Source organism: Emys orbicularis, chromosome 13, assembly GCF_028017835.1.
Source record: "Emys orbicularis isolate rEmyOrb1 chromosome 13, rEmyOrb1.hap1, whole genome shotgun sequence".
Classification (NCBI taxonomy): Eukaryota; Metazoa; Chordata; order Testudines; family Emydidae; genus Emys; species Emys orbicularis.
The window spans coordinates 23,228,137-23,244,084 of NC_088695.1; the positions used below are offsets into that span (position 1 = coordinate 23,228,137).

Genomic DNA, 15,948 nt, shown 5'->3' on the forward strand with positions numbered 1-15,948 from the left:
GCCACATGCTCTCAGGCTCTAGGTGGCAGGACCCTTCTTCCCAGTATCATCTGCCCCGTCAGGGTTACGATCCCCCTCCAAGTCTGGCCTGCAAGGCGTGTTGGCTGGGGCGTCTCCCTGTGCTGGGCCCACTGGCAAGGGTCCCCCTCGCTCTCGCCAGCTGCTCACTCCACCTGGCTCCGGACTGCTCCAGCTCCAGCTCCAGCTCCAGCTCCACTCTGCCTCTGCACTGCTGCTGCTGCTCTGCCTCCAGCTCCCTGGGCTGCTTCTCTGGCCCCCCGGCTCTGGTTGCTGGAGCTCTCCTCCCAGCACAGGTCTGCTCTGCAGGCTGCTTCTGTGACTCTGCTCCCAGCATTGACCTGCTTCCTGAGCTGCTTTTCTGGCCCCTCTGGCTGGCACAGCTCAGCTCCCAGCTCAGTTCAGGCCCCTGCTTTCTCCTTAGCTCGGCCCGCTCTGTCTGACCCAGGCAATTCACGGAGGACCGGACACCCCCCCCCCCCGACTCCCTGATTAGCCTGCCCGCCCTGTCAATCAGGCTGACCTGGAGCATTGGCCTCTCCCCATTGTTCCTGGGGACTGTCAATCTCACGGTTCTGCTTTCCCATCGACCCTTCCCCTTTCTTTTGGCACTGGGAGTTAGCCAATCAAAACACCCCCACTGAGTTTTAGTAAGGGGACAGTTAGAGCCTTATTGGCATATTTTCCACAAAGGCCTCCTTGGCTGTAATGTCAACAACTGGCTCCATCCAGCTCAGCAAACAGCAAAAGTCTGTGACAGGAAGAGAAACGCCCAGTTGCTGCTGCAGGCGGGGTGAGTCTCTGAACTCAGGAAAGTGAAACTAACCCAGTTTCACTGCCGGGAGGGAGCCATGGCTGCAGAGAACCCCATGGAAAGTCTCCAGAAAGAAGTGACTTGTCCCATCTGTCTGGAGTATTTCACAGAACCTGTCACTCTGGAGTGTGGGGACAATTTCTGCCGAGCCTGTGTCACCCAGTGCTGGCAGGGATCAGATACAGACTTCTCCTGCCCTCAGTGCAGAGAAACTGTGCAACAGAGAAACCTCAAGCTGAACAGGCAGCTGGCAAATGTCCTAGAAATAGTCAAACAGCTGAATTTACACAAAGCAAAAGGAGCGGGAGGGGATGGTGTGTGTGGGGAACACCAGGAGCCTCTCAAACTGTTCTGTGAAGAGGATCAAACCCCCATCTGTGTGTTGTGTGACAGATCACAGGCTCACAGAGCTCACACTGTGGTTCTCATAGAGGAGGCTGCCCAGGAGTACAAGGTAGGGAATCATTCTAACTGAATTGTCATTACAGGTTAATGTCATCATAACTTGCTGGTTTTATTTGATTGCTCCCTTCTATAGCTACTGATGTAACTGCGTCATTCACTGTATGAAAAACGATATAAAAGGAAATGTTTAGGGGAATGTGGAAAAAGGCAAAAATGAAGGCATTAAAGATAACTGGTGAGATAAGGGACCTTTCAACTCATCTGAAGCTGTTAAACGACCAGTGAGGTTTAAGTCACAAGAGCTGCAGGCCAGTCTATGTGCGAGTGCTGCCTTCAGACTGGAGAAGGGGATGTTACAAGCTGTTGTTATTACTGATTTATATCACAATATTTATTTTTATTATTATTTTCATCCCAGTAGTCCCTACAGACCTCAAATGAGATCTGACCTCCATTGTGCTGGGCCCAGCCCAAAACACAGCGAGGGACAATCGCTGCTCTGAGCGGTTTACAATCTAACTAGACAAAACAGACAATGGGTGGGAGGGGAAACAGAGGCTGAGACAGGGGACATGACTTACCCAAACTCACCTGGCAGCTCTGTGACAGAGCTGGGAGTAAAACCTACATCTCCCAAGCCTCAGGCCAGGGCACTAACCACTAGTCCATGCTGCCTCCCCAGCAGCACTATGTAGTGATGAAGTGTGGCCATTAGGTGGGAAAGGCTCCTTTGTAAGGGGCCCAGGCCTAGCAGGGAGATGGGGTTTCTCACTGGGATTCGGAATTCCTGTGTTTCTCCATGAGGGGTTAAACTCAGATGCCAGCCTGCACTAGACAAGGTCACTGAGCTAAACACTGTGTGGACCCCGAGCACCTTGAGGGCTTCAGACAGCGCAGGTCCATGCCAAATACCATTGGGATTAGACTGGATTGCAGCAAAACTAACCCCTTGGCAGTGCTGACCTGTGTCAATCTGACCTGTTCTATTGTGTATGTGGGCAAGGACCAGCTAAAGTGGTTCCATTAGTCCCACAATGCAGCCTTTTCAAATATCCTACAATCTACTATTTCTGGGCTCTATGGTAGGAACTAAGGGGTAGCTACCCAGAGGGCATTCCCACCAAAAGGGTTCAGGACAGCACTAAGGCAAAACTCAACCATTCTTAACACAAATCAGCACCTCTAAGGGGGTTTGCACTTGCCCTTAGACCAGTTCTGTCCAGTCAGCGCCATCCCCGAGGGTTCAGGACTGAAGCTGAATGGGATTTGGGAATCCAGCCCATATTTCTGGCCCTGGTAGCTTCTGGGATTCGTATCACTTTGTTAGTGAAAACTCAAAAAATAGGTTATTTCACGTGGTGAAAGAAAAATCCAAGGATGTGACCCCAGTTTCATGCTGGTTTAATTCAGTGGAGAAACTGGGCCAAATAATTCCCCAAAGTACAAATATAAGCTACTCCCAGGATCTATTAAGGAGGTTTCATTTCTTGGTATCTCTGATATCACAAACCTACTAGGTTCTCCAGTCATCAGTAGAGTGTTGTATTGTTTATTTATTCATTTATATTTGTTTGGCGGGAAAAGATCACCCCACTCTCACCTCTAAAATCAAACCAACCAAAACATTTGTTTCTTCAGAAGAAAATTCAGACCCATTTGAAGACCCTGAGGAAAGAGAGAGAAAAGCTCCTGAGACTGAATGTGATTGTAAAGAATAGAATCCAGGAATATCTGGTAGGTTCCCATTGTTATTAATCTGCAGGGACATGGTCTGGGAGGTCTCCATGGTCCTGGTCAATGTGAGCTTTTGTGTGTTGTTCCATGATCATAGGATACTGTGGGTGGGTGGGTGGGCGCACACACATTTAGACAGAGGACCTGAAAACTCTCCCTAGAGAAGGCCATCATCTTCCTCTTCAGAATCAAAACTTTATTTCAATGAATGAATTAATTACTAGCCTTTGTGCCTTGGATGGAAAGCTTCCAAAGGTGAACTGAATGTGCCCAATTCAGTGCTGTCTGTCTAAGCCTGCAGTTCTTTGTTGAATTATTTACGGTAATTATTTGGCTCTTTTTTTTCTCCCCATCATCTCTGTCAATGTTGTTCTCAATACAGTTGTTTGAACAACAAATCTTTTCATTCACTGGACATTTAAGGAAAAGTATTACTTTGGGGGATACCAAATACATTTTTTTCCTAAATTTTCAGTAAATCAAAGGCTGATTTGTTGTCATTTTGGGTCAATTAAATGTTTAATTTCAACAAAATCCAAATGCTTTTTTTGATTATATGCATTTTCAAAAATTGTTTAATTGTATTAAAAACAAGGAGATTTCACTTTCTTCTGAAAATTTGGAAATGAAATGTTCTGATTTTTTCAGGTTTTTTAAATCAAAACATTTGGTGAAATTGGCATAATTCATGAATGTTTGTGTCACCAAATCTACATTTGACCTCAAACATTTTTAGTGTGAAAAATTTTGCCCAGCTACAGTGCTGAGTCCTGCCTCGTGCTGCCCTGGATCTGGATACTCAGAGAACACTGATAGCTCAATATCCTGACCTTGTCAGACAGAGAAATGACCCTTTAAGAGAGATTGGGGCCAAATGGGAAGGTGTTAGAAAATCCTCTGCCTAGTAACCACAGGATATAGTCAAATGTCAGAAATCTTAGAGATTGCAAAGGAAGTCTCTCTCCTGCACACGCAGGACTCCAGACTCCCCATGTACCTGCCCTGCCTTTTTTTTTTTTTTTACAGAAACAAACACAAACCAAGAGGCATAAGATTGTGTCTGAATTTCAGCAACTGCGGCAGTTCCTGGAGGAACAAGAGCGACTCCTGCTGGCCCAGCTAGAAAAGCTGGACAAGAAGGTTGTAAAGATACAGAATGAAAGTACCACCAAATGCTCTGAGGAGATTTCCCGTCTCAGTGAGCTGATTAGTGAGATGGAGGGGAAGTGTCAGAAGCCAGGGAGTGAATTCCTGCAGGTGAGACTGAGTTATGTATATCCCAGATCCCAATACTGGGACAGGACAGCTCTTGAATCATGGGTACTAGAGTCCAGCAATCAGAGACCTCAGTATAACTCGGTGCGTGCAGTGCAGAAATGTCAGTATTTATTGCTCTTTGAAGAGTTACAGATTCAGATGTAAGAGATGGAAAAGCCCCATTAGCTCAGCTAATGGAATGGCTCTGAGGCCAGGGCAGGGTCTCCTTTTCCCATGTGTACAAAATCCTATTCCTGGGATCCCCAGTATCTGCCACATAGGTCTAAGATTCTTTTTCTCGTTCTCTCCCCTCTAGGATGTCAGAAGCACCTTGAGCAGGTACTGCAGCTCCTTCTCACTTCCCTTCACACTTCACAATGCTGGGAAAGTGCTTGGAGACCATGTTAAAACCTCATCTTCGCAGGGCTCCACAGCAAAATGTGTGGGGCAGGTCACATTTTGGATACAAATCTCTCTGATGAATTTAATCCTGAGGTTCTCCCCATTGTATAGAAGAATCTGGCATTGTCCACCCTATGTAAAAGATTATTAACCTAAAATATTTCCTAGAGATGTCACCTCCCTGGGGGACTGGCTGTCTCTGGATTATGGGGTGGAATCTGGGCCTTTCACCTCTAGGGCACTGGCAACAATCCTACCCGGGTCAGCAGTGATCAAGGGTCTTTCCTACCTGAAAGCCCCTGTGGAGACCTGTTGTGTGCCGTGAGATAGGGTGGGGGGAGTTGGTGAGTCCATCTAGTCTCCACTTGACAGATGTCTACAATACTATGACTACCAGGCTGGATGCCAAGGAGCAAATTGGCCATGGAGATTCAACTCTCCTTTTAACCCTAAAGCTGGTGTCTCCAGGCCAGAGTTGGACAACATTCATAGGACTTTTGAGGAGAAGGTTGCACTGCCATGGCCTATCCTGCACCTGCTCTGTGGCTGGCAGAAGTAGAGGAATTTTAATGCCAGGCCCATTAGAGCAGCAGCTTTTACAAGCCAAAATAGTAATGAGTTACTAAATTAAATATAACAAGAGATTGTTTTTCTCCAGGTGTGAGAAGGGGAAGTTCCAGCAGCCGGCGGAGATTTCTCTTGAACTGGAAAAGAGCCTGAGTGATTTCGCCCAGAAAACTATTGCTCTAATGGAGACGCTGAGGAAGGTCAAAGGTACTGAGATGAGATCAAGGAGAGGAAATCAGGATGAGTCTCTGAGCATGTGGGAAGAGATGGTCTCAGTCCAATGGTTCATAATTAGATTATGTAGCTATTTAATACATATTGGAAGGTAGACATATACTAGGAATTAATTTGTAAACATCTAGAGAATAATAGGGTTATAAGGAATAGTCAGCATGGATTTGTCAAGAATAAACTATGCCAAACCAACCTAATTTCCTTCTTTGACAGTGTAGCCCAATTCTTTAGTAGTAACTGCTTATATTTCCTATTAATTCTAATTTAAAGAGCTGGGGGATTGCAGTAGGGTTCTAGTCCCAGAATCAGGCACAACAGAATTAAGGTTATTAAGTCTGATTGGAAACCCCGGTGTGCACAATGAAGATGCTCACAGTGAGGGCAAAGCAAAGCTTTAACTACTTCTATAAGCACAATTAGTAAAGACAAAGAGATGTATACTACATACAAAGACAGCAAAATACAGAGAGAAGATGAAATCTTGTATGATTCCTCACACAAATGCTCATTTACTCACATACTCTCATCCTTGGGAATCTAGTGGTATGGTTATAGGCCTCAAAGCCTCAGGCTAACTTACTTATGCCATATGCTAACTGCTTAAGCCAATATCTTACAGGATACAGGCCTGTAGGTTGCTTGCATTACTGCAAAGTAAAAATAAAATGCTGAAGCTGGCTATCGGCTATAAGTCCCCCCTTTGATGGGGTGATTGCAAATTAACCCTATCACATATATTATGATGTAGATGGTTGATTACCTGAGGGGGAGGTTCTGGTGCCAGTCTCAGTCTCCTGTTACTGAGGTTAAGGGACCTGAGGGATTGATTCTGGCTGTGTAGTTATAAATGCAGCATATGGATGCTCCGGTACCAGATATGTCCCTGTTGTAGGTCCCATGCTCACACTTTGGCTAGTTTCATCCTCTTTCATCCCCCTAGGTTGTTGTTGGGTCACTTGACCCTTTGTACTTAATCTCCTGATTTTACACTGCATGCATCCAAATACAATGAATATAATCCTATTGCAATGCCTTGCATGATAACCCATCCTTTTAACTCAATTTTTGTTCGTAATGGTGCTGCTAGGACTTCATCACCTGTATTAATCAAGTGGGTAAAAGATTGGTCAGCCTCATTGACATTATTGGTAATTTGTATGAGGTGTGTGTCTTTTTGATCCACTAAATGTTTCAAGTGTAAATTCAGTGGAGGAATATAAACAAGAAATGTTGGTGTGCTTTGGACAATTAGGTCTTGATAGGTTGGGTCAGATATAATAATAGTGGTGCTTTCAAATGCAGGGACAGGAGAAATCACTATGTGCCCTATTAAGGTATGTTGTTTTGGGGTAAAACAGCAATTTGGCTCTGTGACCTGACACTCCAATTGATCACATAGATAATTTTGATGGCTGGTTACTACACAATACTGGCCATTTTCATCATAGGTCACCCTCTCCATCCATGTCTTCCATTTGGTCAGTATGACCTGGCACAAAGATGTGATAGGTTCTATAGCTGATCCTCTCCCTGCAGTCCACACAGGACAGTATCCACCTCAAACATATCCCATCTACAAATGCAGTGATGGCCCTTTTCTGAGCAACAGGCCATCTGTGGGATTTTCCAGGTTTGGCTTTCTGTGTGATCGCCCACCAGAGGAGGAATGTTGATGTATTCCTTATAGATGTTGTCTTTGAGATGTTGCCAGGATGGGCAGAGATGGTGTCCCAAACCTCTATTTGCCATAAGCTGGGAATGGGCGACAGGGGATGGATCACTTGATTGCCTGTTCTGTTCATTCTCTCTGGGGCACCTGGCACTGGCCCCTGTCAGAGGACAGGATACTGGGCTAGATGGACCTTTGGTCTGACCCAGTATGGCTGCTCTTATGTTCTCTTATGTTCTTATGAAATGACTTAAGGGATGGACAACAGCCAATTGGCTGTACACATCCTTATCTGGGTCAAGCACAGGCAAGGAGACTGTGAATGAGATGTATAAGGACTCTGCTATGGAACAATACTAGTTAAATAATGAGTGCCTTGACTGGTGTGTGGTGTCACAGATCCCATATGCCACATTGCTAAAGCTGGCTCTATGGGCTACAACAGTGTTACTGGTCCAGGGCTGGGGGAAAGCTTTAGATGTGTTGTATCATGCTTTTAGTCAGCTTTTTGACACAGTCCTACATTATGTTCTCATAAGCAAACTAGGGAAATGGGATCTAGATGAAATTACTATAAAATGGGTGCAAACCTGGTTTGAAATCCATAATCAAATAGTAGTTATCAGTGATTCACTGCCAAACTGTAAGGGTGTGTCTAGTGGGGTACCACAGAGATCAGAACTGGGTGTGGTACTAATCAATATTTTCATTAATTACTTGAATAATGGAGTAGAGAGTATGCTGGAATTAGGGATAAATGGTCATTTAGGGTTTGTCTACACTACACAGTTTTGTCAACCAATTTATGCCAACAATCAAAAACTGGTATAATTACATTGCTTCTGCATGTTCACACAATGCTCCTTCTGTCAGCGGAGCGTGTCCATACTTGATGCTGTAGCATTGACAGTGGAAGGAGTGCACTGTGGATAGCTATCCCACTGTGCTACTCGCCACTTTCTGCAGCCAGAAGTTGTGGGAAGGTGGAGTGGATCATAGTGCATCATGGGGGCAGGATCAACGTCCTATGATTGTAGTTTTTTTCTTCCTATCATTCCATGGGATTCCAGCTGTGTGTTGCTGCACTTTTTAATGGCCCCTGTTTACTGTGTGCCCGCCATCTCTGTCAGAAAAGATGGATCCTGCCCTGCTGTGTATTGTTGTGGTCACTTTTATGGACATATCGCGGATGGTCATGCAGTATATCATGAACTCCCAATCTGAATAGGAATCAGAATTGCTTGACCTGCTGTGTGCCATGGAAGGAAACAACACCAGATTACTTTTGCATTCACGGAATAGCTGCGCACAGTGGACCATCAATTTGGGCTCGGGAAACAAACACAGAGTGGTGGGGTCGCATCATTATGCAGGTCTGGGATGATGAGCAGTGGCTGCAGAACTTTCAGATGTGGAAAGCCACCTTCCTGGAACTGTGTGTGGAGCTCACCCCAGTACTGCAGTGCAAGAACACCAAAATGAGAGTTGCCATCTTGGTGGAGAAGCGCATGGCGATCGCTGTGTGGAAGCTGGCAACTCCAGACTGCTACTGGTCAGTCGTGAATCAGTTTGTAGTCGGGAAGTCCACCACTGGGGCTGCGTTAACGCAAGTGTGCAGGGCCATTAATTACATCCTGGTTCAAAGGACTGTGACTCTTGGCAATGCGAGTGAAATAGTGAATGGCTTTGTGGCAATGGGATTCCCTAACTGCGGTGGGGTGATAGATGGCACACATATTCCAATTTTGGCGCTGGACCATCTTGTGACAGAGTACATCAATAGAAAGGGGTGTTGCACTTCTTTATGGTGTTGCAGACGCTTGTGGATCACCATGGGTGTTTCACTGACATCAATGCGGGGTGGTCTGGGAAGGTGCGTGACACATGCATCTTCAGGAACACTGGCCTGTACAGAAATTTGCAGTCAGTGGGTGATGTTGAAATGCCCATAGTGATCCTGGGAGACCCAGCGTTCCTCTTAATCCTATGGCTCATGAAGTCTTACATGGGAAACCTGGACAGCAGCAAGGAGCACTTCAATAATAGGCTGAGCAGGTGCAGAATGACTGTAGAATGTGCATTTGTCAAATTAAAAGTGCACTGGCCCTGCCTTTATGGCAGTTTAGACCTAAATGAGGAAAATATTCACATGATCATAGCAGCCTGCTGCGTGCTCCATAATATTTGCAAGGCTAAGGATGAAAAGTTTCCCCAGTGATGGAGCACAGAGGCGGATCGCCTGGTGACTGATTTTGAGCAGCCAGATACCAGGGCTCTTAGAGGGGCACAATGGGGGGCTATTCGAATCCAGGAGGCTTTGAGACAACATTTTGACAATGAGCACCAGTAATATGTCTATCTATACAGCACTCTGCCATGCTTTGTTAACTTGCCACCTTGCATGAAAATAGCAATGATTCCTGATTCGGATTTTTACTCAGCAAATGATCAAATTGCCACTACGTATTACTACCAGCAGCAAACACCATGTCTAGGAAACAAATGAAGATTGGTTATCTTTCAGAGAGTTTGTTTTTATTAAATACCTATTAACAACACACACAAAAGGCTTTGTGGGAAGGGAAATAAGAGCGCATGGCAGTGTAGGCTCTCATAGCTGTATGTACATCCAGCTATCATTTTGAAAGCTGTCCAAGGGGGTGGAACGAGTGGGGTACCAAGATGGCCTGGGAAGTTTGGGATGGCATGGAAAGCAGTTCTGTATCAGCTTCAAGGGGGGCGGGGTGATGAGCACTCATGTGTTCTGCCTGGAGCATGATTAGGGACTTCAGCATCTCTGTTTTCTCCTCCATCACGTTTATCATCCGCTCCTGGCCCTTTATAATGTGCTCCTCGTTCTCCTTTCTGTCCTGCCTCTCTATTTTACATTTTTCCTTCTGGGTCTCTCTCCAGTCCCTGTGTTCTCTTTTTTCAGCCTCTGAGAATTGGAGCGTCTCTTGGAACATGTTCTCCTCACTCCACCTTGGTTGCGTCCTTGTCTGGGGGAGGCACTCCGCTGGTGTGTAGGGGGTTCCCGTGAAGGCTGCATCTGCAGAAGCACAACAAACAATAAACAGAAGCATGATTGTTAGTTCACACATAGCATTGAATCATTATAGTAAAATACCTCTTTTTACATACAAATCACTTTCTCACTATCCCCAGGCAAGCACACATCTCAGTGAGCACCCTAATCATGGTGAGTTTGACCAGAGGAGGGGCTTCAGACCGGGTCCCTACGCTGCTCGCCTGTGTGCTGCTTTGGTCCCTGCACAAGTGATTGCCAATTGGCATGGGAAAGTTTCCTACAATGGGGGAAGGAACAAAGCAGCTCTGCCAAGGAACCTTCGGCAGAGGATTGGCGAGTACCTCCAGGAAAATTCCTAGAGATCTCTGTGGAGGATTCCCATGAAATCTCGATGTGCATTAACACAGTTCTGCTGCACTGCTTAGCTGCACAGGGGAAAGTGGAGCACACGCAAAAACAGCTAGTCTTGTACATTTCTATCCCTTCACCCACTTCTAGAATTCACAGAAAAAGGACAGCTCTACCTCATATAACCGAGCAGTATCAACTCAAAAAGATCATTTACCAGAGCTCTCCTCTCCTGTATCATGCATGCCAGAGCCAGACTGCTGGGACTGGCTAGACCCCTCCAGAGTGGAAAAGAGGTCCTGACTCGCTGCGCCACTGGACGACCCTGCCGTGTGCTCCACATTGTCTTCCAATTCAAACTCCTCGTCCACAACTTTGTCCTTGGGATTGAGTCTACTGTCCACTGCCTGCAGCCCCACTAAAGTATCCACGAGGCTCTTGGAGGTGGAGATGGGGTCACTGCCAAGGATGGCAGCCAGTTCCTTATAGAAGCAGCAGATCTTCGGCGTAGCACCAGAGCAACGGTTTACCTCCCTTGCCTTCTGGTACACCTGCCTCAGCTCCTTTATCTTCACTCAGCACTGACGACTGTCCTGTTCGTAACCCTTTTCCAGTAAGCCATGAGAAATCTGCCCATAGGTATCAAAGTTCCTACAGCTGGAGTGCAGCTGGGACTGCACAGCCTCCTCTCCCCACAGCATCAGCAGATCCAACAACTCCGGTGTACTCCAACTGGGAGAATGTTTGCTGCATGGAGCCACCATGGTCAGCTGGGAAGATGAGATGTGAGCTCTCTATGCCGAGGAAACAGGAAGTGGAATTTCAAAAATTCCCTGGCCTTTAAAGGGTGTGTACCTGGGTACTGGGCTGCTGACCAGATCAGTCAGGATGGGCATTTTGGGTAACCTCCTGGAGGCCATTTCTAGCAACATAACCAAGCGCGGTGTCTACAATAACACTTTGTGGATATAACTTTGTTGCAAAAAGCTCTATGCCTCTCGTCGAGGTGGTTTTATTTTGTTGGCAAAGCAGGAGAGTTTTGTTGGCAGAAGGAACATTGCAGTGTGTACACCTCCACTGTTTTGTCAATGAAACCTGACTTTTGCCGATAAAACTATGTAGTGTAGACAAGGCTTTACACTAAAAATCACAATATATTCAGGTTGCTTCTAGTCCCAAGAGATCAGTCACTTACCCCAGATCAACAGATTAATGCTTTTTAGTCATTTGACAGCCCTATTTTAAATGTAACCATTTGTTTCCAATACTACTCGCTATGACTTGAATCTTGATTGTTTGTTAAATAAAAGTATATGGTGCTTGTTTTCAATATAAAAATAGCTAAGTGCCATGTGTCAAGCAGCACAGTGACCTGAAGTGTAACTGCTAAACTGGTGTGCACTGTTTCTTTAGAAGCAGCGAATCTGTGAACACTATGAGTGTCCAGTGAACCAGGGGATGGACGCTCCAGGGAGATGCTTGCAGGGTTTGAGGGTAGGAATGAGCCAATCACTAATGTGACGTGAGACAGCAGGGTCTGTGGAGCCCAGAGGGCAGTGCTTGTGTTGCCTATGGCCAATGGAGTTGGGAGCTGGCCCAAGGCAGGTACAGATATGGCTTCTCCTGGTAAGGCATGTGGCAGTGAAGTGCTCACAGCCCTGGGTACACCTGGGAAATATCACAAGAGGCTAGTGGCACAAGGGTGTAACTGTGCCAGGACCTCAGGACTTCTCTATCATGTGCCAGGCCTATACTGGCCTCTGTAACCATTGACTAGGGAGATCAAAAACTGTCCCCTTCTATCCCTTTGCCAGTGCAGGCATGAGTCTGGCCCATTGAGCCAAACCTCTTCCAGGCTTAATTTCCAAATCTATGCAATATTTTTGTTGTTGTTTGTATTTCAGTCAATGGACAACAAGGGCCACATTGTTCTGAGCTCTGTACAGATGCTGAGCATAATAGTCACGCTAAAGTTTTTGCAGGATCTGGGTCTAGGTCATGACAAAATGCAATAGGAGAATGAGACAAACCAACCAAGGGTTGGAGGGGGATGATGAGAGAACAGTAAACATCTCTTAGAGATTGTACCTCCTAGGATGGTTCAGAGACTTAATGGATATTGATTCCATTGCTGTGAGATGCCTGAATGAAAGAGAAAATGGAAGGTCTCAGACTCGTTTGTATTAAAGACCTATGTGTGTCTCTGTCCCTCTCTGTCTGTTTCTCTGCCACAATTAAAACACAGTCATGTGAGTTAAGAGTGGGGATGTTGTTATAAATATGACAACATAAAATCTCATTGATTTTATCTTTTCCCCCGTAGACATTCTGCCAATTGAACTGGAGGGAAAAAAAGAGAATACTCTAGGATCGCACAGACAGGGTGAGATTTCAAGGTGGAAATTATTTTTCAGTTATGAGAAAATTCCCATGAAAATGTTTTCTTGAACTTGTAGCTAAAGTTACCAACCAAACCAATGCTGACCATGACACAACCAGCCCTAAAAATAAAAACATTACTAAGATGCTCCCAAGTTGAAGTCAGACAAACAATCCAACAGCAACCTTAACTCTGAGTTCATGCCCACACCCATCAACAGAAACATTTTCACTGACTATCATCCAAACACCCTTAACTCTGACCCTGGGATTTTCATAGATATCCATACACATTATATATATTAAATTCATAGGAATGAGTAGACAGGCCACTCACCTCAGGGATGATCTCTGGCTCTAATACTCTGCTTCCCTCTCTCCCCAGTGAATGTGACGCTGGATCCAGACACGGCTCATCCTGAACTCCTCCTCTCTGAGGGTCAGAAAAGTGTCAGATGGGGAGACAAATGGCACAGACTGCCCAACAATCCCAAGAGATTTGATACCCTGGAGTGCGTGCTGGGCTGTGAGGGATTCACATCTGGGAGATACTACTGGGAGGTGGAGGTGGGAGGTGAAATAATCTGGGCTGTGGGGGTTGCCAGAGAGTCTGTGAGGAGGAAGGGATTGATCTGCTTTAACCCTGAGTGGGGGATCTGGGCTGTGGAGCAGTGGTGGGGTGAGTTCCAGGCTCTCACCTCCCCTAAAACCCCTCTGCCACTGAGCTGGGTCCCCAAGAGGATCCGGGTTTGTCTGGACTATGAACAGGGGCTGGTGACATTTCTGGATGCTGATAATGATGCCCCAATCTTCACTTTCCCACCGGCTTCCTTCAGTGGGGAGAGAATCCACCCCTGGCTTTGGGTTCAGAGTGAACAATCACAGCTCAGACTGTGTCCCTGACACTTGGGGAAAACATCCCCTCTAAGGACCCTGAAATCAACCTCTCTAGCCTCAGACACCCTAATCTCTATGATCATAGAATATCAGGGTTGGAAGGGACATCAGGAGGTCATCTAGTTCAACCCCCTGCTCAAAGCAGGACCAATTCCCAACTAAATCATCCCAGCCAGGGCTTTGTCAAGCCGGGCCTTAAAAACCTCCAAGGAAGGAGACTCCACCACCTCCCTAGGTAACGCATTCCAGTGCCTCACCACCCTCCTAGTGAAATAGTGTTTCCTAATATCCAACCTAGACCTCCCCCACTGCAACTTGAGACCATTGCTCCTTGTTCTGTCATCTGCCACCATTGAGAACAGCCGAGTTCCATCCTCTTTGGAACCCCCCTTCAGGTAGTTGTAGGCTGCTATCAAATCCCCCCTCATTCTTCTCTTCTGGAGACTAAACAATCCCAGTTCCCTCAGCCTCTCCTCATAAGTCATGCACTCCAGACCCCTAATCATTTTTGTTGCCCTCCGCTGGACTCTTTCCAATTTTTCCACATCCTTCTTGTAGTGTGGGGCCCAAAACTGGACACAGTACTCCAGATGAGGCCTCACCAATGTCGAATAAAGGGGAACGATCACGTCCCTCGATCTGCTGGCAATGCCCCTACTTATACAGCCCAAAATGCCGTTAGCCTTCTTGGCAACAAGGGCACACTGTTGACTCATATCCAGCTTCTCGTCCACTGTGACCCCTACGTCCTTTTCTGCAGAACTGCTACCTAGCCATTCGGTCCCTAGTCTGTAGCTGTGCATGGGATTCTTCCGTCCTAAGTGCAGGACTCTGCACTTGTCCTTGTTGAACCTCATCAGGTTTCTTTTGGCCCAATCCTCTAATTTGTCTAGGTACCTCTGTATCCGATCCCTACCCTCTAGTGTATCTACCACACCTCCTAGTTTAGTGTCATCGGCAAACTTGCTGAGAGTGCAGTCCACTCCATCCTCCAGATCATTAATAAAGATATTAAACAAAACCGGCCCCAGGACCGACCCTTGGGGCACTCCGCTTGAAACTGGCTGCCAACTAGACATGGAGCCATTGATCACTACCCGTTGAGCCCGACGATCTAGCCAGCTTTCTATCCACCTTACAGTCCATTCATCCAGCCCATACTTCTTTAACTTGGCAGCAAGAATACTGTGGGAGACCATATCAAAAGCTTTGCTAAAGTCAAGGAATAACACATCCACTGCTTTCCCCTCATCCACAGACCCAGTTATCTCATCATAGAAGGCAATTAGGTTAGTCAGGCATGACTTCCCCTTGGTGAATCCATGCTGACTGTTCCTGATCACTTTCCTCTCCTCTAAGTGTTTCATAATTGATTCCTTGAGGACCTGCTCCATGATTTTTCCAGGGACTGAGGTGAGGCTGACTGGCCTGTAGTTCCCCGGATCCTCCTTCTTCCCTTTTTTAAAGATGGGCACTACATTAGCCTTTTTCCAGTCATCTGGGACCTCCCCCGATCGCCATGAGTTTTCAAAAATAATGGCTAATGGCTCTGCAATCTCATCCGCCAACTCCTTTAGCACCCTCGGATGCAGCGCATCCGGCCCCATGGACTTGTGCACGTCCAGTTTTTCTAAATAGTCCCGAACCACTTCTTTCTCCACAGAGGGCTGGTCACCTTCTCCCCATATTGTGCTGCCCAGTGCAGCAGTCTGGGAGCTGACCTTGTTTGTGAAGACAGAGGCAAAAAAATCATTGAGTACATTAGCTTTTTCCACATCCTCCGTCACTAGGTGCCTCCCTCATTCAGTAAGGGGCCCACACTTTCCTTGACTTTCTTCTTGTTGCTAACATACCTGAAGAAACCCTTCTTGTTACTCTTAACATCTCTTGCTAGCTGCAACTCCAAGTGTGATTTGGCCTTCCTGATTTCACTTCTGCATGCCTGAGCAATATTTTTATACTCCTCCCTGGTCATTTGTCCAATCTTCCACTTCTTGTAAGCTTCTTTTTTGCGTTTAAGATCAGCAAGGATTTCACTGTTTAGCCAAGCTGGTCGCCTGCCATATTTACTATTCTTTCTACACATTGGGATGGTTTGTTCCTGCAACCGCAATAAGGATTCTTTAAAATACAGCCAGCTCTCCTGGACCCCTTTGCCCTTCATGTTATTCTCCCAGGGGATCCTGCCCATCTGGT

General features: G+C 46.3%; 1 protein-coding gene across 2 annotated transcripts; it reads left to right on the forward strand.

Annotated features, from left to right (window-relative positions):
• The first annotated feature begins 823 nt into the window (after positions 1 to 823).
• On the forward strand, positions 824 to 14,053 carry LOC135887680 (zinc finger protein RFP-like). Of its 2 annotated transcripts, XM_065415406.1 has the most exons (7): positions 824 to 1,286; positions 2,876 to 2,971; positions 3,998 to 4,228; positions 4,545 to 4,567; positions 5,289 to 5,404; positions 12,800 to 12,859; positions 13,241 to 14,053. In XM_065415406.1, the coding sequence occupies exons 1-7, from the start codon at positions 870 to 872 to the stop codon at positions 13,756 to 13,758; spliced, it is 1,461 nt and encodes a 486-aa protein (XP_065271478.1). In that variant the 5' UTR covers positions 824 to 869; the 3' UTR covers positions 13,759 to 14,053. The 2 variants fall into 2 exon arrangements, with proteins under 2 accessions (XP_065271478.1, XP_065271479.1); XM_065415407.1 differs by lacking the exon at positions 12,800 to 12,859.
• Positions 14,054 to 15,948: the final 1,895 nt, after the last annotated feature.

Bases quoted from the DNA above. Each gene is read 5' to 3' on its own strand.
- LOC135887680 (XM_065415406.1), top strand. From the start codon at position 870: ATGGCTGCAGAGAACCCCATGGAAAGTCTCCAGAAAGAAGTGACTTGT. The intron at 4,229-4,544 runs GTGAGACTGAGT...TCTCCCCTCTAG, and splicing joins CAGGGAGTGAATTCCTGCAG to GATGTCAGAAGCACCTTGAG. The intron at 4,568-5,288 runs GTACTGCAGCTC...GTTTTTCTCCAG, and splicing joins GTCAGAAGCACCTTGAGCAG to GTGTGAGAAGGGGAAGTTCC.